Source organism: Melospiza melodia, chromosome 6, assembly GCF_035770615.1.
Source record: "Melospiza melodia melodia isolate bMelMel2 chromosome 6, bMelMel2.pri, whole genome shotgun sequence".
Classification (NCBI taxonomy): domain Eukaryota; kingdom Metazoa; phylum Chordata; class Aves; order Passeriformes; family Passerellidae; genus Melospiza; species Melospiza melodia.
The window spans coordinates 70,391,374-70,412,323 of NC_086199.1; the positions used below are offsets into that span (position 1 = coordinate 70,391,374).

At 50.0% G+C, this 20,950-nt stretch overlaps 1 protein-coding gene across 2 annotated transcripts in view; it reads left to right on the plus strand.

Annotated features, from left to right (window-relative positions):
* The window catches only part of AMBRA1 (autophagy and beclin 1 regulator 1), a 126,103-nt gene extending 119,764 nt beyond the window's left edge, over nucleotides 1-6,339 (plus strand). For both annotated transcript variants that reach the window (XM_063158984.1, XM_063158985.1), the window contains one exon: nucleotides 4,752-6,339. In XM_063158984.1, coding sequence (XP_063015054.1) covers nucleotides 4,752-5,242 — 491 coding nt within the window. In that variant the 3' untranslated portion in view covers nucleotides 5,243-6,339. The remainder of the gene's footprint in view (nucleotides 1-4,751) is intronic.
* The last annotated feature ends 14,611 nt before the right edge of the window (nucleotides 6,340-20,950 follow it).

Consider the following 20,950-nt stretch of genomic DNA (forward strand, 5'->3'; position numbering starts at 1 on the left):
GGAATACTTTGTCCCCAGCCGAGCCTCATGAACGCTAACGAGAAGATACATGTTGTTTGATGTTAGCTGAACACGTTCTTGCAATGCTCTTGTCAGATGTGATGTGACTTTTGTGTAGTTAGTGTGGAAATGGGAACTGGGACACCAGGGATCAGCTTCCAGATCTGCTTCTCATCCTCCAAGTAGAAACGTGGGTAGATCCCTTAGCCTTTCATCTGCCCGTCCATCTGTAAAATCTGCGTCATATGTCCTATAGAACTGCAAATTTTGGTTTCTCTTTAAAATCCTCTGAAAACCACTTCCAAAAAATAGACTTAGGTTCTAGAAGTATGCAAGCCTTTACAGCGTGATCTACTCCAAGTACTTGGGTCTCTTGGGATTAAATTATGTGGGCTACTTTTAAACTCTCATTACAAAAGCAAGTTTCACTCATATGAATAGCCAAGATGAGATATTACTAAGAAAATTCTTACAAGTTAAAGCCAGTTGTATTTTTTCTGAGTTCTGTGGAGTTGTTTGCATTAACTACCTCAGAAAGGAAGTGTGAACATGTTTCTGGGCTTGGTTGGAAAGAAAAGTAATTGTTGTGGCATTAAGGGAGATATAATTATTCACAGCTGGTTATACTGTGGTGTGCCCCTCCCTTTTCTATTCTTATGCAAGGGGTGAATTAATGTAAAAATGCTGATATTTTTATCTTTAAGCATCTGAATTAGTGGGGCAGCTCACACCTCAGAGCTATTATTTCATGTTCTCTGAAGACTTAGATATCTCCGCAGTGCTTACTGTTCTAATTTTGAAGCTTTGTTTGCAAACACGGTTCCTAACTACTGCTGGTTTTACAAAGCAGAATGTTGAAAACAGAAGAAAATTCAAGAGCAGTGTCAGTATATTGCCCAGATACAGGGGAGTCTGATCTCATCCTTGCATCTGTGGACTTTGTATTCCATCAAGAGTGTGCCATCCATTCCCAGAGATAAACAAGTTGTACTCCCTATAAGTACTTCAGAGTGCACTTCCTTTAGAAGTGGAAATACCCTGCCTTACGCCCAACTCCATCAAAAGTTTGTAAGATGTTTTGCCTGCATAGTTTTCGGTGTCAAATTCTTGTCTTGCTGGAGTAGCATAGAGGACTTTAAAAAACAGATGCATTAGCTAGGGAATATTTAGCTAAATGTTTGAGACAGCTACATTGACAGAAATCCTCTGGTCTTTGGGATAATTGCTCTCAAGAGTAATGTTTTGTTCTGCGTTTGGAATAGACAGGCATTTGGACCTATGGAAAGGTCACTTTGGTTACAGTAGAAAACATTTGTAGGAGCACAGCACTGCAGCAAGCTGATATGTGTGTGGTTTACAGCATTGCTGTTGTTTTGGGTAAGTGCCTGTGTGCCCACCCTGAACCTTCACCAAATGGAAGTCAGCTTATTTCACTTGCTCTGAATACTAATGTAGTCTGCATTGGCAGCCTGGTGAAAGAATGTGTGTGGGAGTCACCAGGCAGTAGGAACGGGCTGTGTGTGAATCTGTGCTGTAGCTCAGCTCAAGGCAAATGGCACAGCAAGCTTTGCTCTGAACTAGTCAGCCCAAGTCATCGTTGAAACCTGAGAGAGGAAAAGGGGAGGACAGTCCCCAAAGCAGAGGTGTTTGTTGGCTGTTTGAATGGTGAGGCTCACTTCTGGCTCTTGATGGGCTGGAAATTTCCAACATTGCTGTATCTCTGGGATCTGAAGGCTCATGCCTTACTGATTCCTGCTGTGGCATCAGCCCTTGCCTGTCTTCTGAGGAAGGAGATGCCTCAATTGGAAATTCAGCCATGGCATATGGTAATTTAGGGGCAGGGAAGAGCCAGGGATGCTGTGGTGAAGCATATGTTTGTAATGCTGAGGAGCATTGGCTGGCTGGGAGTCCTTGCTGTTTTGCTGTTCCAGTGCTTCTGTACTGGACTCGTTTATAGTAAGTGATCTATCAAGAGCACAGTACCTGCTGTTTCAGGAGTTGTGTAGATAGGCCTGTCTGGCATGTCTCTAGACCAGGTTGCAAATCTTGGCTTTCTTAAGCTTCCATTCCAGCCTGGCCAGATGGTTGGTAATGAAGTACGACTATGCCCTCAGAAGGAAGTGATTACTGAATCAAAAACCATGCTTCTCAAAACTTCCACTTAATTCTGCTCATGATTAATGTTTCAATATCCCTTGGCATGCATGTTTTTCACACTGCAGTTTTCCAGTATAATAGTTGCCTCTGTCCTCAGTCTTTGTACTGGTCAGCCAAGTTCCTAGTTCGTGCATCAGCCACATCCTGAATAGGATTTCTCTGCTAGAGTCGTGGGTCAGGCTCTGTCCAGGGGGTGTTCTTGCTCACTCCTCTTAGGCTGTGCTGCAGATTCTCATGTGGTTACAGGTGTCTCTGTGGTCCCACTGATGCTCTAATTGAGGGGCAAGGTATAGTGCATGTAGCAGGTTTACTGCATTCCTAGCAGGAATCTACTCACACTACTGGTGAGATGTAAATTTGCCCTTAATGTCCATAATATTTCTGCAGGAGGACAATATGTCAGCAGACTTCCTTGAGGATGAAATTAACTGTGTCCTGTGGTAGGGGATGCTGGCAGTGCTTGATGCAAGTACTACTGAGCCCATGAGAAAAGGGAATGAGCTGTCACTGACTGACTACATGGTGTCTCTCAAGTGGCATGGTGTGGACTTTGCTGAGTATCTTAGCTCTCATGCTGGATACATGATCATCCAATCATTTAGGCTGGAGAACACTTCCAAGATCATCAAGTCCAACCTTTGGCTGAACACCACTATGTAACTAAATTAGAGCACTAATTGCCGTGTCCTGTCATTTATTAAATAGTTCCAGGAATTGTGACTCCACCACTTCCCTAGGCAGTTAAAATGAGTGAGCACTGTCTCAGTGAAAAAAGTTCTTGCTAATGTCCACCCTGAACCTTCCCTGGTGCATCTTGAGGCCATTTCCTCTTATCCTGTTGCTGGTTAACTGGGGTAAGAGACTGGCTGCACCTCCTTTCAGATAGTTGTAGGGAGTGATAAGGTCTCCCCTGATCCTGCTTTGCTCCAGGCTAAACAACCTCAGTTCCCTTAGCTACTCTTCTTACGACGTGTGCTCCAGACCTTTCACCAGCATCATTGCCCTTCTCTGGATGTGCTCCAGTACCTCAATGACCTTTCTTGTTGTGAGGGGCCCAAAACTGGCCACAGGGTTCAAGGCATGGCCTCTCTAGTGCTGAGTACAGGGAGACAATCTTCCCTGATCCTGCTGGCCACACTATTGCTGATACAGGCCATTGGCTTTCTTGGCCACCTGGACACACACTGGATCATGCTCAGCCACTGTCAGCCAGCACCCCCAGGACCTTTTCTGCTGAGCAGCTTTCCAGCCCCCCTTTCCCCAGCCTGTAGTGCCACCTGGGACTGTTGTGACTCAAGGGTACCTTGTTGAACCTCATGCAATTGGTCTTTGCCTTTGACCTAGCCTGTCCAGATTCTTTCTCAGACCCTTTCTACCCTCCAGCATATCAACACTCCCAACCAACTTACTGTCAACTGTGAGCTCACTGAGAGTGCACTAGAATCCCCTCATCCAAATCATGGATAAAGATATTAAACTCCACAGCCCCAAGTATTTTTGTTTTCCTAGTCAGTGTGGCATTTTGTTTTTTATTGTGTTCTAACTCCTCCCTACATCTAGCCTTGTTGACATTTGTGTTCATTTCCTTGGTGCCAGGAGAGCTCACGGCTTTCTCCTCAAATCAGCACTGTGATAGCTTCATAGAGGTGGGAGTGAGATTTATTTCTTTAATAAGAATCAGCAAGATCCCACTGTGGAATGTTTCTAGCAGTTTATTATTACAGATTGTTATCCCCAAATGCTCCGGGTAGGGTTTGTAGCAAAAGGAGGATGTTGAGAAACTGAACTGGAATGAACTTCCCTGTCATGATGTTTTAATCTTCTACATGGACAATTCTTTGGTGAGATTTTGTTCTCCTGAAGTAATCTTGAGCAACCAAGGTATGTGACGATGGTTCTCTCAGAGCTCACTACAGCCTGACAATAAAGGGAAGCCTCAGAAATAAGAATAGACAAAGACTGTAGGTCTTGAGATGTTTTTTTGTATTCCTCGAAAGATATCAGTCAAGGGGAGCAGGAGCCTACACACTTGATCATAGCTAATGTGGAAGACCATGTTCTGTAGCTGCTGTTTGCTGTTGGCCAGCTTCTTTTGTCCTTCCTAGATTGACACTGGGGACATTGCCAGTGTGTCATCTGCCTACTTCTCAAACAGGTGAAGTAGGAAAAGCCATGGGGTTCTTTAACACCATGGTGAACTGTTTGGTTTATTACAGTGCAAACTGAGGTCTCTCTTCTTGTCCCCGTGGGTAGAGATAATCTCTACAGCTGTGATAAAGCATCCTGCCTCTTTGGCTACTACCCCTTCCCCCATCTTTATGGCTAGATGAGAGCTGCTTTTCCAAGGCTTGGACATGCAAGTCTCTGAGGGTTACCTGTGGAAATGACCAATATTTTCTTGACAGAATTCAGTGCCTTTGTTTGACACTTAACCAAGTGGCAAGTTATGGAAATAAAATACTGGGCTCTGTGTGGAATAGAACCTCCATCTTCTGTCCCACCCACGAACACTGCATGATGCAACTACTCAGCATGCTTTATTTTGTGTCGTGGTTTGCCTTGTGCACCAGAGTTGCTTCTGCTTTCTTTTGCAGGTGAAGGTCCAGAATATGGGGCCAGTGGGGAGGATGCCCTGAGCAGGATTCAAAGGCTGATGGCAGAAGGTGGCATGACTGCCGTGGTTCAGAGGGAGCAGAGCACCACCATGGCATCCATGGGTGGCTTTGGCAACAACATCATTGTGAGCCACCGGATCCACCGCAGCTCTCAGACTGGCACAGAGCCCACTGGAGCTGAGGGCACGTCGGCACAGCAGTCCACCTCTCAGCAGCTGGGCACAGAGCTGGAGGGACGGATCCTGTCGGAGTCCGTGCAGCTGCCGGAGCGTGGCCTGAGCCCACGGACAGCCCCTAGTGGGAGTGAAGGACAAAGCGCTGGTGACCTGGATCTGCCAGAGCAGGCCCAGTCCTCCATGGACACCGAGGGACCAATTGAATACAGTGACCTAACTAACAATAACCATCTTTCTGACAGTACCAACTTCTATAGTAATGACAGCACCAGTGGGGAGTCGCGGAACAGGTAGAGATTGAGTTGTGTGTTGGTGCTACCCTTGTACTGCTCAGCAGAGACCTGTACCTCACAGCTGGCCAGGAGCTGGAAGAGCAGGGAAGGGTGGCTCTAACAGGATGCTGGTGGTTCAGAGGGCTTCTCTATCCTGGGTGATGGGGGAAGGGATAAGAATTGCAGGGGAAACCATGGGAAAGAAAGCATACTTAACTTCCAACATTCCCACTGCTGAAGAGTTAACAGGAATACAAACCACACTTGCTGCACATCAGCCAAATTTTGAAGCCCCATGGCATCTCCAGAGCTAAGCCCTGCAACTTGGTGTGTCATCATTTGTAAAGCCTTTTTCCTTTCCTTTTTCCTGCCCTTTTATACCCATGGAGCTGATCAGTAGAGTGAAGAAAGGGAAGGGGGCCTGCAGCATCCTTCTGGAGACAGGCAGTACTGGGCAAACCCAGGCGTGATGCTCCAGCTCTGTTGCTGGAGTGGAGGAGTCTTCCAGGCCACAGTCCCTCTCCATAGCACAGCACTGCTCCCCCAGAGTGTGGTGTTCTGAGACCAGTCCTGCCTGTGCTGTGGTCTTTTCTGGGAAGAACTGGGCTTCACCAGAACATGCATGGCTCAGGATATGCTCACAGGTGGAATCTTTCCTTTTTAGAGTTAGTTTAGGACTTGGCAGGAACCGAAGCAGAGATGCCGTATGGACGGGTAGAGGGACAAGGGCTACTGCTCTCTAGTCAGGATGCAGTTCTCACAAGGATGTTCTAAGCTGTGCCAATATTAACATGAATGAGCCACTCCAGTGGTTTCATGGTGCCAGGACTGAGCTGCACATCCTTGACAGGGGGCAGGAAGTCTCTTTTCAGCTCCAGGCCAGGGTGTGAGGTATGGGTCTGTGATGTAAGGTGTTGCATGTGAAATCTTGACCTTGTACATGTAGTTTCTAGTGGAGAAGTCAAGGCTCTGATACTTTGTTTTTAGTCTCAAATGTGATTTTCCTTTTCGTTTGTAACTCTCCATCCCTAGCAGGCTTATGGAGGAAGTACGGGGAGAGTGTGAGTGCTGACGAGGGAAACACCAAAGATCAATGTCATTAAAATATGACAAACCCTTGCTTGACCTCCTGTCTTCATTTGTGTGATGGTTGTCTCTGTCTTTGGCCTTGGGGACAGATACTTTCATCTGTGAAGCTCTAGGCAGCATGCAAATGTCAGATGATGACCACCCCTTTCCCCGGAGGAAAGCAGACTCAGCCTGTGAGTTGAAACTCCAAAACTGGGAAACAAGGAGGTGCATTTGGGAGTCTTACTTGCAAATCACATTTTAACCAGTCTGGAGATGAGCGGGCACCTCTGCATTTCCCATCATTCAAGTCCTGCACTAAGGAGAAAGAAGAGCATTTCACCTATCCTGTGTAAAAAGCTGTGGAGAGGTGCAGCACTGAACATCTTGGGCAAGCAGGGAGTGGTCTGTCTTGCTGACCCCTTGATGCAGAAGAGGGTTGCAGTATCTGGCTGTTCTGGATAGAGGAATGCACAGTCCTCTGTTACCACTGTGGTGTGAGGGATGTTTCCAGTGCTGTCTGAGCACCTGCCAGCAGCTGCTGTGCTCCTGCCCAGCTCCTCTAGATTCTCTGCTCCTAAGACATTACAATAAATAAGTCTGTCATTAGGCAGCACTCAAGCTCCCAGTCAGAAGAGTCTGTTAGAGAACATTAAGCAAATCTTCCCTTAAATCACAGCCTGGAGATGAACCTTAAATCAAATCAGCTGCTGCCAGGCCTCATTGCTGAGTGTTAATGAGGCTCTAAAACCTGCCCCAAGCCAACCACATCCCTGATCTGACAGGAGAGCAGCCTGAAAAATGGGATTCCCTTGTGTGGCAAGGAAGGTTTCATGCATCCCTGTTTTGCCTTACTGTGGAGGGGCCTGAGGATGTGCTGGCAGCTGGGAGCCAGAAGAGCTATGTCTCAGATGGACAGACAAGGCAGTGCAGGTCTAGACAGAGCTGTTTATTGCTCTGCTTGAAAACAAACAGAACCTGGAAAAAAACCTGCTTCAGCTCAGCCTGACATCACTTCTTCCCTCTCCCTGCATGATTCCTGGAAGAACCTTGAGGCCCATTCTTGGTAGATGTGTTGCAGAGCATTTATAGATATCCATTTTCAGAATGAGCCAAGCTATCTACAGAAAAATTTCCATCTCAGTTGGAGAAGTGTCTTGTGGGCTGCCTCGCCCTGTGCTGGCAGATTCTCAGAGCCTGGCGTGCGCTGTCGCTGGGCGCTGTGGCCTGGCTGCTGTGCAGAGCCCTGAAGCCTGCTCTGCCCATGGCTTCCCCTTGGTCCAGACCTGCCCCCACTGGAGACTGTGGCAGAGCAGGGGGTGAGCTCCAGTGGGAGCCAGAGCAAACTACAGCCACTGTCTTTGCCATTGGCATGGGACGTCTCTGAAGCTCTAAAGCACTTTTCCATTCAAGACTTGAAGGGGATGCTCTTCCTGAGGTAAGAGTGGAGTCCTGGTCAGAGCAGGCAGCTTTGTAGCTGTGGGCAAAAGGCTGCTATCAGCTGAGCCTGACTGCAGCCTGCCTTCCTACAGGCTTTAAGCAGGAGCCGTGGGCACCGTGGGTGTGGACAGGCTTAATCTTCTGGTGCTGCCTCAGACATGCTTTTTAGCTGACCTGCTGTTGCTACACAACTGAGTAGATGCCCTCAGTGATGATGGGCTTATGTGTACAGAGAGCAGTGTTTTTCTTTTCTGTTTCAGACCTAAGAAAGCCCAGATTATCCCTGCCTGAGACCTGATGGAGCTATGTGTGTGAATGGGTGAGGAGGGGACAGGCGGCAAAATTGAGCCCAGTTAGGCAATGAGCTCACCCACACCCAGCCCAATGCAATTTATTTATTATGCCTCCCATGCTTCATGTGGGAAAAAAGTCTTTATCTGCTTTGGACTCCCCTGCTCCAGCCCAGCAGTTTTCCTCAGTTGTTTCAGGCAGGGCTGATCTAACTGTATCCTCAAGCAACACCCCTGAGTCTGTGTGGTGACCTGAGGCCTGGAGCCCTGCAGAGAAGAGCAGGTAGTGGGATTGCCCACACCAGGGACAGCAGCACAGCAGCTCAGGGCTCCTTCCCCAAGCCTTGCAACTTTACCTGCTCACTGCAGCGTGACAATGCAGCACTGAGGCAAATGCAGTGCCAGGAGCAACATGGAAATTCAACAAGAGCTGCTTCAGGAAACCAAACCAGAGCTATGCATACTTGCTGGCCCAATTTAGGAGGCAAAGTGAGAGCTTTGCTGCGTAGGAGCAGGAAATAATCTTAAAAAGTGAAAGCTTTTCTCAGCCATAGACTGTCAGGAGCCTTTAAATGTGCTAACAAAATCCTAGGAAAACGAGAAATACAGTGCAGAGAATTTTATTTAGCTTTCAAAAGGCTCTTTTGGTAAAGTCCCTCACAAGAGGCTATTAAAGAAATTTAGTCACCTCAAGGGTGAGGGGTAGAGTCCTCCTGGAGATAGAAGCTGTGGGAATTGGAGTCAAAAGTAAGAGCCATTTCTTGGCATAGAATGAGGTTAATGGTGGGTTGGTCGGGTTCAGTAGGAGCCAGTGTTCTCTAAAAGCCCTAATGAGCTGAAAGAGGAGGGGAACAGCTGATGATACAAGATTATTTAGGTTAGCTAGGAAGGGAGAATGTGCCAGAAACCTGGGGCAGTGGGAGGAGATAGTGGTTGGAGCTTCCGTGCTGGAAGGGGACTTTTTGTATGAATCCATCACAGATGGAAACCTGCATGGGCGCTGCTGCAGCCCGTGAATGCTCCAGCATTCTGGGGCCTGGACCACAGAGGGTGAGCACTGCCTGGAGGGAGACCTGGGATCCCAGAGAAAGTTGCTGAAGCCCTGGCAGGTGGTACAGTGAAGTGGTGATGCTTGTTTGTTCTTGTGAGTCCTGGGCTTTCTGCCCTCACTCCTTGGCTTATCTATTGCTCCATCTCCAAGTACTTCTATTTGACCCTCTCAGAAGTCCCACCCCACACGTGCCTTTTGTGGGGTGACCTTGTAGCTGTATGTGAGCACCAGGAGATGTGCTGGGCAGGAAGGAGAGGCAGGGACCTGGTCACAGCTGGGTGTGTGGGGAGTCTCTCCCATTACTACTGATCCCAAAGCCAAGCCCCATAACTGGTTCCTCCAGTTGCTGCTCAGGCTGCTGGCTAGGGAGTAGTTGCCCTCTCTGCTCAATCCTAATCTGTCAGAGAAGTTATTTTTCAACAGGAAAAGGCAAATTAATTAAAGTGTGCAGCATGTGAGCCATCCACCACTAACTGGGATCTTGGTGTGCAGTGCATGAATATCATGCCATTGCCACTTCTGCATGGAGCGGGTCCTCAGCACACGAGGGAGCTGGAAGGCAAAGCAGTCTTTCCAGCTGCCACTCTGCCAGCCAATTAATGCCCATGTCCTTCTCCCCTCATCCCCAGGAGCAGAGGCCTCTCCCCCCTCCTGCCTCATACAGCCCGTACAGCCACTCCGTGCACTCTGCCGAGCACAAGGATTTGTTTTCCCCACAGCATCTCGAGCAGAAGTGCCTCTCATCTGCTCCCCGTGAGCTCCCTCGGCTCCTCTTTGTTTTGCCTTTCAAGCAGTTGTTGATGGCATGTGGCACCAGTAGGAGCTGGCAGGGATCAAGCTGCTTCCCCAGGATGCTGGCCCTGGGCATCAGCTCTTTCTGCCAGGAGCCAGCATCCCAGAGAGGACACCACGAGGCTTCCCCTTTGCCTCTGATCTGAAAATCAATATGCTGCTACTTGGTCTCCAAGCATCCACCTTCTGTGCCAGGGTCTTGCCTGCCAATGCAGGCCAGGCTGCTCCAGCTTGCTGGTGCCACAGGGGAGGGACTGGGCATCCCATGCTGCTCAAATAACTCAGGAGGACAGGCAAAGTGTGAGCAATGGGAGATGTGAATACAGCAGGGAGCAAATGCCACCACTGGAAAAGGCAGCCAGACACAGAAGTCTCCAGGAGGACCTGTTGCTGAAACTGGACCAGTGTGGATGTGGAGAGTCGCAGCTGATCTCTGCCACCCCACTGAGCCTTCACTTCAGCTGTGGCTGGCCAGCCAGTGAGCTTCAGGCAGGCACATGGATTTTGGCAGCTGCTAAGGTTTGCCTTTCTGTCCTTGCATCCTGCCCCGTTTCAGCTTGGCTGGTGGAGTTGGTCTTTGGAGTCCCTGCTCTTTCCAAGCTCAGGAAACACCCGAATCTCCCTGGCCTTTCATCCTTACCCTCTGAGCTCCTAGCTCTTCAGCTAGGAGCTCTTCAGTTTCACAGAGGCTGGAGTAAATAGCAAACACTGCAAAAACATGAGATGTGGTCATTTAGGCTTGGTTCTTTCTATTTCTTAGGCTCATCTTCATGGCCTTTTCCTGGAGTTTAATGCTGGACCTCTGATACCATCACAGCTATTAAAGCCTGTCCCTCAATCCCCAGTTCAATAATACAGTAATAGCCTGATAGGATCAGAAGCTGGCTCTGATGGCAGATGGACTCCAGTCCCTTCTCCAGCACAGCACGGGGCACTGCCACCCCACTGCAGGGGAACTTTAATTTGCAGATTATCTGTTTTCACTGCAGACTTTAGGGATGGGGGGATGAGTAAGTGGTGGTTGCTGGCTGCTGACCAGGCACTGCTGAGAGCCCTTTGCTGGCTGGTACCCAAGCCCAGCTTCTCTCCTTCCCCTGGCTCCTTGTCAAACTCCCCCAGGGTTCTGTGGTCGAGGATCTGCTCTTTCCCTGGGGGTCATTACCTCAGGGTTTGCTCGTCCAGCCAGACAGGGGTATGGCCATACCCCACCCAGGGCTCCACGCTTGTGCAGGGGCTGTAAACTCCTTCCCCCTCCAGCCTCTGGCAGAATTAGAAAAGGCTCAGAGGGGCTAATGAAGACTGACTGGCTGCCACTGGGGAGGCTGATACTAAAACGTTTAAGTGCTACAGCAGTACAGACGACTGTACTTATCTGCCTGCCCACTGCAAAAGTTCCCATGGAAGCCCTGCCAGCAGCCCTCTGTTAATCACCTACATCAAAGGAAATGCTAATTAAAACAATTATTTAGGGAGGGACTGACGCTGGTCCTGCTGCATTGCTGAGGGGGGCACAAGCACAGCCATTAAACAGCAGCTTTAAGGCTCTGGTACCTAGTGTGACTGGCAATACCGAGTGATAACTGAGAAAGACAAGATTTTTTCATGCATAGGGAGCACCTGGACCACGGGTCCCAGTCAAGGAGGACAAGAGCTGAGCATGCAAAAGCAGCAGTAACCTGGCACAGGATGCTGCCCTGCACCCAGCCTTTCCCACCCACAATGTGGGAGTAAAGATCTTGCTCCACGAACTCTTTATTTCAGTGTCACGCGAGCTCCGCTGGCTCCTGGTAGGGGGTTGGGGCTGCTCCCTGCAGAGCTGCAGCCCCAGGCTGAGTCTGGGCAGCGCTCGGGGTGCAGTGACCCAGGAGAAGCCCTGGAGATGGGTTTGCTCCGGAGGCACTGAGGATGGCTAAGCCCAGCATTGCTTTTTTGATGAGATCTCAGATTTGGTTGACAAAGGTAGCTGTGTTGGCATAATATGCTTAGGCTCCTGTAAGGTATTTGACATAATACTTCCTGACAGCCTGATCAGAAATTAGCCCTATGCAGCGCTCTGTGTGTTTAATGCAGCTAAGTGCAAGGCCGTATGTTTGGGGAGGCAGAATGTAGGTCACAGCAGTGACACAGGGCTGCATGGCACCAGCAGCCAGGCAAAGGTCAGGGCACCCGCTGGGGCCTGTCCCACACACGGACTGAGGTCATTCCCTACAAGGTGCTTTGGAAATTAAACTTGAGAAATTGCTCAGCTAAGAAATAGAAAGAACCAAGCCTAAATGACCACATCTCAGCCCCGCCAGGGCTCCAAGGTGCCACAAAGGAGCCAGCTCAGGGATATCAGCAGTCAGAAAACCACCAGTGAGCAGAATTCCCATCCAGGTTCCTCATGCTGCTCCCTGCCTCGGTGCTGTCAATTCCTGCAGGGTTCAGCAGGATGGGACACCACCTTTCCCCTGGGCTTCTTCAGGCTCCTGTCCCCTGTTTCCTTCCCAGCTCTTTGGCTCTTACCCCTGCCCAGGTGGTTTTCTCTAGCAACCATCTCCTGCATTTTGTTTCCTCCCCCTCTGGAACATTTTTTATCTTGTGCTTGTTAGTGTGCATGAGCTTTCCTTCCTAGGAGTGCTGCTTCCCACAAAGGTAATGGGACTAATGGGAGCGAGGTGTTCTTGATGCTTGCCAGGATTCAGATCCATCCACTGTGGGGGTCGCTCGTTGGTCATTTGAAGCTCTGCCTTTGGGCAGACCCACCCTGCATGGAACTCCTCAATGCTGCCAGCCCCACCCCACTGGCTGCACAAATGTTAGCTTAAAGAACAGCAAACAGCCCTGAAACTACTGAGGTTCCTCCCACCTCGAGCAGCCCTTGCTCTGTCTTCATCAAGGCTGTTTAAGGCTGTCCAGATGGCCTAATGTACCTCATCAAAGTACAATTTGTATCGCAGTGCGCAGCTATTTGAAGCATGCCAGCTTGGGGCTGGCAGTAACACTTTGGCCAGTGACACATCTGCCACAATTCATTGGGGAGGTGATGGATGGAGGGACTGTGATCTGTGGCCCAGTGTGGGAAGGCTGGCCCAGCTGAGGGACTGGGGGGGTTTTACATGGCAGATGTGGGCTGGTTCTGGTTGGCAGCTGCTGCTGTAGGGATGGTTGGAGACGCAACGGGTCCCATCCTTTGGGAAACAGCTGGAAAAGCACTTTGAACCCGGCAGGAGCATGGGGTTTATCTCTCCAGCTGCCCTGATCCCACTTGCAGCTCCACTGGTTTAATGTGAGCCCTTTGCAGCCCCGAAAGGTTGTTCCTTCCTACTGACATCTTCAGCTATTTAGAGGAAATTTATTAAGCACTGCTTTGCTTTGCTTGCGCTCTCTGGACAGGCTCTGTGTGCTGCAAGGGTTCTCATGCAGCCTTCCTCACAAGGCTGATGAGCTCCTGCCCCACAGCTAATGTGGGAGAGGTCTTGACTTCTATGCTGAGGATGCTGCAAGTTTTCCAGGCCAGGTCTCAGGCCCTGAATGGGTGAAAAAAGTAAATTTTCATAAAATAGTTTTACCTTTCAAACAAATAATACTACAGCCCCTTACTCTCCTCTTTTGAAATACTATCACTACAAAAATGCTTCTTTAAATTTCAGTCATACAACCTATTTAGGGTCAGACACTCAATGGGTATAAATTAATTCAGCTCATCAGAATGTGGTATTCCTGAGAAGAAAATTTGCCCTCAAAATATGTTGCTCTCACTCAATTCTGAAAATGAATATAGATTTTCCCCACTTCACAGTAGCAAGAGAGGATCCTATTTTTTTCATCATGCTATGGAAATGCCTGCCATCCCACTTCCCAGCAGTATTGGGGGATGCTGGCACACCGCAAGAGCTGGGGGAGAGCAGAGCTGGTGTGAGAAACTGCCTTGGTGGGTGCATGAAGGGAGAGTGGAAGTGTTGGATAAGGGTGGTTCAACCAAGGAGCTGCATCTGGAAAAGGTACAGCCAGAGCATGGGGATAGGAGTGCTGTGAAATGGGGTCTGAGATCCCCTCGCAGCTGTGGAGGGATCTCAGCCAGTTCCCCTGCAAGGGACAGTGGCTGGTAACACTGCATCTCCAGCAAGGCAATTGGAAGCACTTGCTCTCTGGAGGTGTTGACAGCTCCTTTCCTCACATTCCAGGTTTCAAGGCCACGTACCCAATCCCCTCTTGGAAGCGGCTCTGGCCCCTGACTGCATCTGACTGGGCTCTGACTCTGCCTGGCTGCCTAGACTCATCCCTGTCTGCAGCTCCATCCTCCAGCCGAATCACCCAGGGGCTGGAAATTACCTCCCATCACAGGCTCATTTTTATTAATAAAAACTCCAGGCTGGGCTGGGATTTTTATTTGTTTGCTGATGTGGTTACCTACCTCCCACCTGTAGCTCCCCCAGGCCCAGCCCCATGGAGAGGGGGATGCTTCACGTGGGTGAATAGGCTGGCAGGGGCACCTTTGCTCTATGTCATGCCCAAAATATCTCAAAGCTCCAAATCCCTGTCCCAGACAGCTCTTCAGCCCAGCCTGCTCTAGCTGCTGGGAAGATGCAGACCCTACTCCAGCTGCTGAGGAGTTGCAGTGCTGCACTGGAGCGTCCCCCTGCCTCAGGTGAGTGTCTCAGCACCAGGTCCCCAGGAAGAAGCACTTTGCTGCCTGCTTCTGCCTTCTTCCTCTTGTGCTCTCTGCCCTGAGAAACCTTATTTAAATTAATGATAAAATTACTGTGAATTAAGGGGAGGGATCAGTGCCAAAACAGAGGCAGCTCATTTCCAACTTGCCCACATCCTCCAGGTTTTATTGTGTGCCCCCTCTCCTTTTCCTGAGGTGTCTCTTCCTCTCACTGAGGTTGTTGGAGGGATGGTGACTGCCTGGCTGTCCTCCCTTTTCCCTCAGTGTGAGCTTGCTCTCTTTGCCTTTTGGGTCCTGTTGAGGGGGCTTGTGTTGTGCCTCCACCTTCCCCAGGGTGCCCAGCTCTGGGGTGAGTGCTCATGGGTCTGTGCCTTGCAGGCAGCCCAGGCCCCACCACTCCCCTGCTCTGCAGCTGCCTCTGCTGTCCTCCCAATTCCCTGGCAGACACAGCAGTGAGATTATCGTAATGATGTCCGACAAGGCAGTATCAGGAATTACGCTGATAAATCTAAACAGACAGCTTACAAAAAACCCAACAAAAACAAAACAACCACAACTGAACCCAGGCTTGTAATTTAATACAGGGTTATTAGCCTGGCCATCAGAGAACAGAGTTCTTGCATCCTGCAGCCTCGAGCCTCCTCTGTCGCTGGCTCTGCCTTGAGATATGGCCTCTTGCCATAACAAAATACTTTTAGCCATGTTTTGGCTTGGCTTGGGGTGGTGAAGTCTCCTTGGTGAGTGCTGGGGCTGGGTGTGGGGGTAAAGACTTGTGGGGTGAATGCAAAATCCCAATGGCAGCAGGCTGCCATCATCCCTGCAGTGCATGGCAGTTCAGTACCCACAGCCAACCCACGGTAAACTTCAGTGGGCAGAGGCTGGGAAAAGGGGTGAGAGGAGGGACAGCCTCCTGTGTGTGAGGTGTCAGTGCTGGGGGGCTGCCCAACAAGGCACATGGGTACCCTGTACCCATGGGCACACAGTCACACTCGATGACCATGGATGAAGAAAAGTGACCCATGGCCTTGTACCTTCCCCCACACCAGGGCCAGGTCCCTGTCGGGCACAGGGAGATGCAGGGCAGGGGCAGCATCTTTCTTGGGAAAGCAATGATCTGCTTCATTCTGGCTGTACTAAATGCTTTCTTGACACAGGAACTGCTGACTGGTTTTCACCTGCTATGGATTTTGCACACTAGCTGTGTTCCTCTTGGTTTCCTTCCCTGTGAAGGATGCTGTAGGCAGCATTAACTTTAGTGGGGCCTCTGTGTGAGGTAAATGTGCCCGTGGGGAGCACAAATACTGTCATGTGAGGGTCAGATCTGAGCTGCCTGAAGTGAGGTGCACACACACAGAGCTCTTTGTCCCCCAGGAGTGTCAGTGATTACCTCAAACCGAGGGAAATGCTCTTTTTTAAAAAGATACATTTAAAACAGGGAGTGCATTTATTAGACTGCATGTGTTTTAGAAGACAGGCTCTGCCAAGCTGCTCAGTGAAGCAAACCTGATGGCAGGGTGACTGCGCTGCAGGGCTGCTGGCTCTCTGCCCCTGCCCTGGAGAGTCCTGGGGGCTGCAGGAGGGCAGGGAGGATGGCAAGGCCACCGGGAGGCTGGGCTGAGTGGTCCAGTGCCCGTGTGGGACTGGGGCTTGTTTCCTCATTTGGGATGAGTTTCTCCTCCAGGAGCGGCTACACGTGCCAAAGATGGTCTCGGCTCCATGGAGGTTTGCCAGGTTTAGAGGCTCCAGCCCCTGTAGTCCAGGGAGCAGCATTTCCTGTGGACATCCTCTCCTGCCCCTCTGCAACAGGCGCTGGCACATCCCGCAGAGCCCAGCAGAAAGGTTTGCATGGATCGCCTGAGCTGGAAGGCGTCAGGAGGGCAGCTGGCCCCAGAGCCTTGGCAGGGCAGGTGGCAGCAGGAGGGCTCTGGGGGCTGTGTGCCATGCCGGGGAGGCAGCTGCCATGTGAGTAACCGTGGCGGCTTGGTGAATTCACAAATTAATGAAGTAGTGAATTGGAAAATTAACTATTTACACTAATCTGTAAAAGGGGCTTGAGCCCTTCATTGCTTTTTCTCTGATGGCCAGGCAGCGAGCTGTGTGGGACAGTGCCTGGGAGAGGGCCCTGGGGAGCTCATGGTGACCACAGGCAGGCACGGAGCTCCCACACACTGCCTGGCTCCACAGGCCAGCCCCAGCCCATGGGCACAGCAATCACAGGGAAGATGTACTGTCTTCTGTGTCATGTGAGAAATGGCAGGAGAGCAGCACAAGCTTACGCTCCTCACTTTTTTTCCTCACTTTTTTTCCTTTTATTTTTCTGGGGTTTTTTTGTGTTGAGGTGGGTTTTTTTTGGTGTTGGTTTTTTTGTGTGTGTGTGTGTGTGAGGGTTTTTGGTTTGGTTTTTTTTTTGTTTTTTTTTTTTTTTTTTTATGATAGGTATAAAAGAAGTGATTCAGAAACACTTTCCCCCTTCCATTACCCAGAAAGCAAGTAAGAGTTGCAAGAGTGGAGACTGTAACAAAACAATTACATTGAAGTATTTGAAGCCGTGCCTATAACACAAATGTGACAAAACTGAGTACAGCCTTAAAATAGCAGCAGCAATCTTTTAAAACACAAAAAGCAGATGATTATTGACTGGAGAGATTGTAGTGCACCGGGCTGGGTGCCGGCTGTGGTGTTGAACTCTCTCCAGAGGTGCCACACCAGGCACAGGCTGCAGCTGCCCTCCTGCCTTTTGATGAGCTCAAGCTGCTGGCAGTGCCCAACAGGCAGCTTTCCAAGGGTAGCATCAGGTGACAGAAGTGTGTGTCACCTGCCATATCCCCTCGCTTGATTTAAGGCGCTGATATTTGTGGCCAGGCTGAGAGCACAGCTGTGGTGCTTCCCTGGCATTTCAAGGATGCTCATGGGCCTATGGACTGGTGTGAATTGCATGCCTGTGGACCAGCCCGGCATGGCAGGATGGCTTTCTGTATTAGTCACTGCTCTTTCATGCTCACCTGGCTTCCCTGCATGGGCCAGAGTGTCTATACCTTGCTTTCCTGGCTGTGCCCTGCCACAGCCTGAAGGGCGAGTAGGGGCCTCTGGTGCCACCATCATCCCAGCCACTGGGGCTACACCTGCTCCATGGCTAAACACAGTTACTCCCTCCCTGGGGCTGTGGCTCTGGCATCCTTCATTGGTGCTAAAAACTGCATTTTCTAAATAATGAAAGGATCTTTCATTACCTTGTCTCTGCAAGCAACCTGGGAGGCTGGGAAACAGCTGAACACTAAGTGATGTGCTTAATGCAGCTTCCACATCGGTATTTTTTCCCTGTCTCCAGTTAAGGCATGCCATGAAGCATGAGAAGATGTGGCTCTGGATGACTACTGGGGGTCTGGCTGAGGCAGCAGTGCATGGCTGGGTGCCTTCAGTCACCTTCTCTCCCAGGAAGGCTGCAGCAAACCTGCTTCTCCTTGGCCCTGCAAGTCCTCCTGCCCTGCTCCCTGCAGTGTGACTTTGTCCCAGCATGGTCTGGGATCTGGCTCACCTTGCACCCATGAGTGACTGCACTCCAGCAGGAACTCATGTCTGGGGCTGTTTGTTCCTGATATGCCCTGAGGACAGCTGGAATGAGGGGAAAGAGCTGTTCCTCTGGGGATTGTGTTGATGGGGAAGAGGAGGACTTGTGCACAGATGATCCTGTACCTCCTCAATGGACAGAACAGGTGTGGGAGGCTCCAGGCAGATGTGGCCTGAAAGCAGCATTTATTTCAGACCTTTTAAACAGCTCTAAGTCCCTTTACAAATGTGCCATCCCATGCCCTTAGGCAAATTATTAGGATAGAGGCAAGTAACCATGAGGTGCTGTCCCTTCTTCCATTTCCCACAGGGATGACACTGGCCCGGGGGAAAGTTGCACGTCCCTCATGGCTGTGTTTCACCCAGCAGCACACACAGGGCAAAAGCCCACCCACAGGTGGCATCACCCTGGTGCCTGCAGCCCTGGGCATGGGCAGGGATTCTGAGTTACTGCCCTGGCATTTAGACAGCTCTGTCCTGCCAGGCAATGCCAGATCCACTCCAGTGAGTGAAGGGTGTCTCCTTGCTTGGCCAAGAGCAGGCAGAGCAGCTGCCTCTGCTCCCTTTGGGGCACTTCACTCCTCTCACCAGCTGCTGAGCGGAGCCTTCACGCCCATCTCCAGTGGCAGTGATGGTCCAGAGACCTGAGCCTTTCTCACTTGCCAGCTGCTTTTTCTCTCTCTGACTCTCCCCTTCTGAGTTGGGTTTATTTTGGTTTTGAGCTGATAGATGGATTAGCATTTATCACCAGGCTGACTACCAGAGGGCTATTAAAAGTGATTTGCAATGTAAATACTTTCGTCATCAAGCACATTTTCTTTAGACTAAGGTTGACTTTTATGAATATTAAAGCCTTGTAGATGGGTTCAGCAAGTTTGTGGGAGTACGTCTGTCAGAGGGTGGGGGACTGGCTGCCTGCACTGTGCTGGGGAAGCAATGTGGATCCACCGGAGGGAAAGGGATCTGGTGGCACAGGGAGGGAAGTGGAGCATGAAAGGGTGTGTGAGGCAGAAAGAAAACCTGGGTGCCTTGAAGAAGGACAGAAAGAGAGTGAGCATGTGAGCATGAGCAGGATGGAAGGCAAGGCTTGGGCTGGACTGTTATTGCTGCAGGCTGGCAGAGAGTGTCAGGCTAGGGGAAGACTTGTGGAAGGAAGGGGGAGACCTGGCCAGAGCTGATGGTGAGCAGATTTGTCCCTGGCAGAGCTCAGTGCCAGAGCTGTGTGTCTGAACTGGTACATGCCCCATGTACTACAGGGATGGGTGAAAACAGCTCCTTTACTCGACGATGCCCTGCCATGAGTGTAGGGTTGCAGGACCAGCATTGAATTCCCCAAGTGCCCCAGCAGACACAGCCTGGCATTAGTCTGTGTGCCAGGAGCCAGTGCTGGCTGCTGCTGTGGCTGCTGCATGTTTGAGTATAGTTCCTGGGAGTCTGTCAGGGATAATGGCTGGATGTTCCCGGGCTTGTGGGGGAAGCCAGAGTAAATGACCCATAACAGCTTTTCCTGCTCTCCAGAAATATTCATCTCCTAAGTACCTGCTCAGTGGTGTAACCACTCTGCCTCAGGATAGCTATGGATGGGAGCTGTCACAAGCCAAGGGGGAGTATCAAGGTGGTCACTTGCCCTTGGTCTCTGTATATCCCCCGCTTGAGAGGCAGAGGTGAGAGGAGTGACTTTGTCTGTTCCTAGGTGTTTATGGTGTTCTGGTGCAAGGACAATTTTTGAGATGGAGGAGCATGATGGATCATTGCCAGCTGATAATGGAAGAGTAGCTAATGCTGATTAGAGAGCAGGCACAGCACAGCATGGCTGAAAAGAAAAAAATAAGACAAAGAAGCCATTCCAAAAAATAGAGGCTGGAAGTAGAGTGATGCAAAAAAGTGGGAGATGTGCAGTTACATGAAAAATAAACAGCTCCAGGAGTATCCCAGATCCCTACAAGGTGACAGATGCTGGGTTTACTGGCTAATTACTCCCCCAGACCAAGCTGGGTCAGTCCAGCAGGACAGAAGGAGTCTCGGACTGACACAGGTCTTAATCCCAAAAGAGAGTAAGGTAGGCCCTTAATTTGCTTGGGCCATTGGCTCAAGCCCTTGGCTTCTTCCATGGGAAAACCACAAGTCCCTCCTGTCCCACCTCACAGCCTGTCACAACATACAGGGGAAGGGTTGGAGCTGAGGTCTCATTCTGGAGTTGGATTAACTGTTGTTCATGACCAGTGCTGACATGGCCCAGGAAGGAATGTGATGTCACTTTGGTGGCAGCAAGAGAGGCTGGTGAAATTCACTGGCAGACCATTAGAAGGGAATGTGTGAATATGTCAAGCCAAAAGAAGCAAGTGCTGCCTTTAATTGGAATATGTATAGTGAGTCCAGGCTTTCAGAAATTCTGCTTCTGACTAATGAGTGCATATAGCTAAGCTAAGAGTTAGAAGTTGGAAAGTTTTGTATTCAATTTGGTTACATGTTTTTATCTCCATGACTGATCAGCTTGGGAAGAAGACATCTCACTGTTCATTACAGTCTTTTGTCTTTCTATGGGGACTTGTAGCTTGAAACAAGAGTCCAATCAAACAACCCAACTCCAGTACAATCAAATTGTCTTTGAAGCAGATATTTCCTCAGCCTGATGAGTTCTCACAGAGCGTGACAATGGTTTATTTACATTCATTTTTTTAGTGGGAAAGAAGGAGGAGGAGAGGATGGTATTTATTTGAGGTGAGGACTTTGGACAGGGCAAGAGACTCCAAATAACTGGCTGGAGTCTTTGACAGGTTTTGGTCAGTGACTGCAAAAAGAGTGCAGGCAGATGTTAAGCTGAAAAGAGCCAGCAAAGCCTCATTGCACTCAGTGCAATTGCACGGCTCT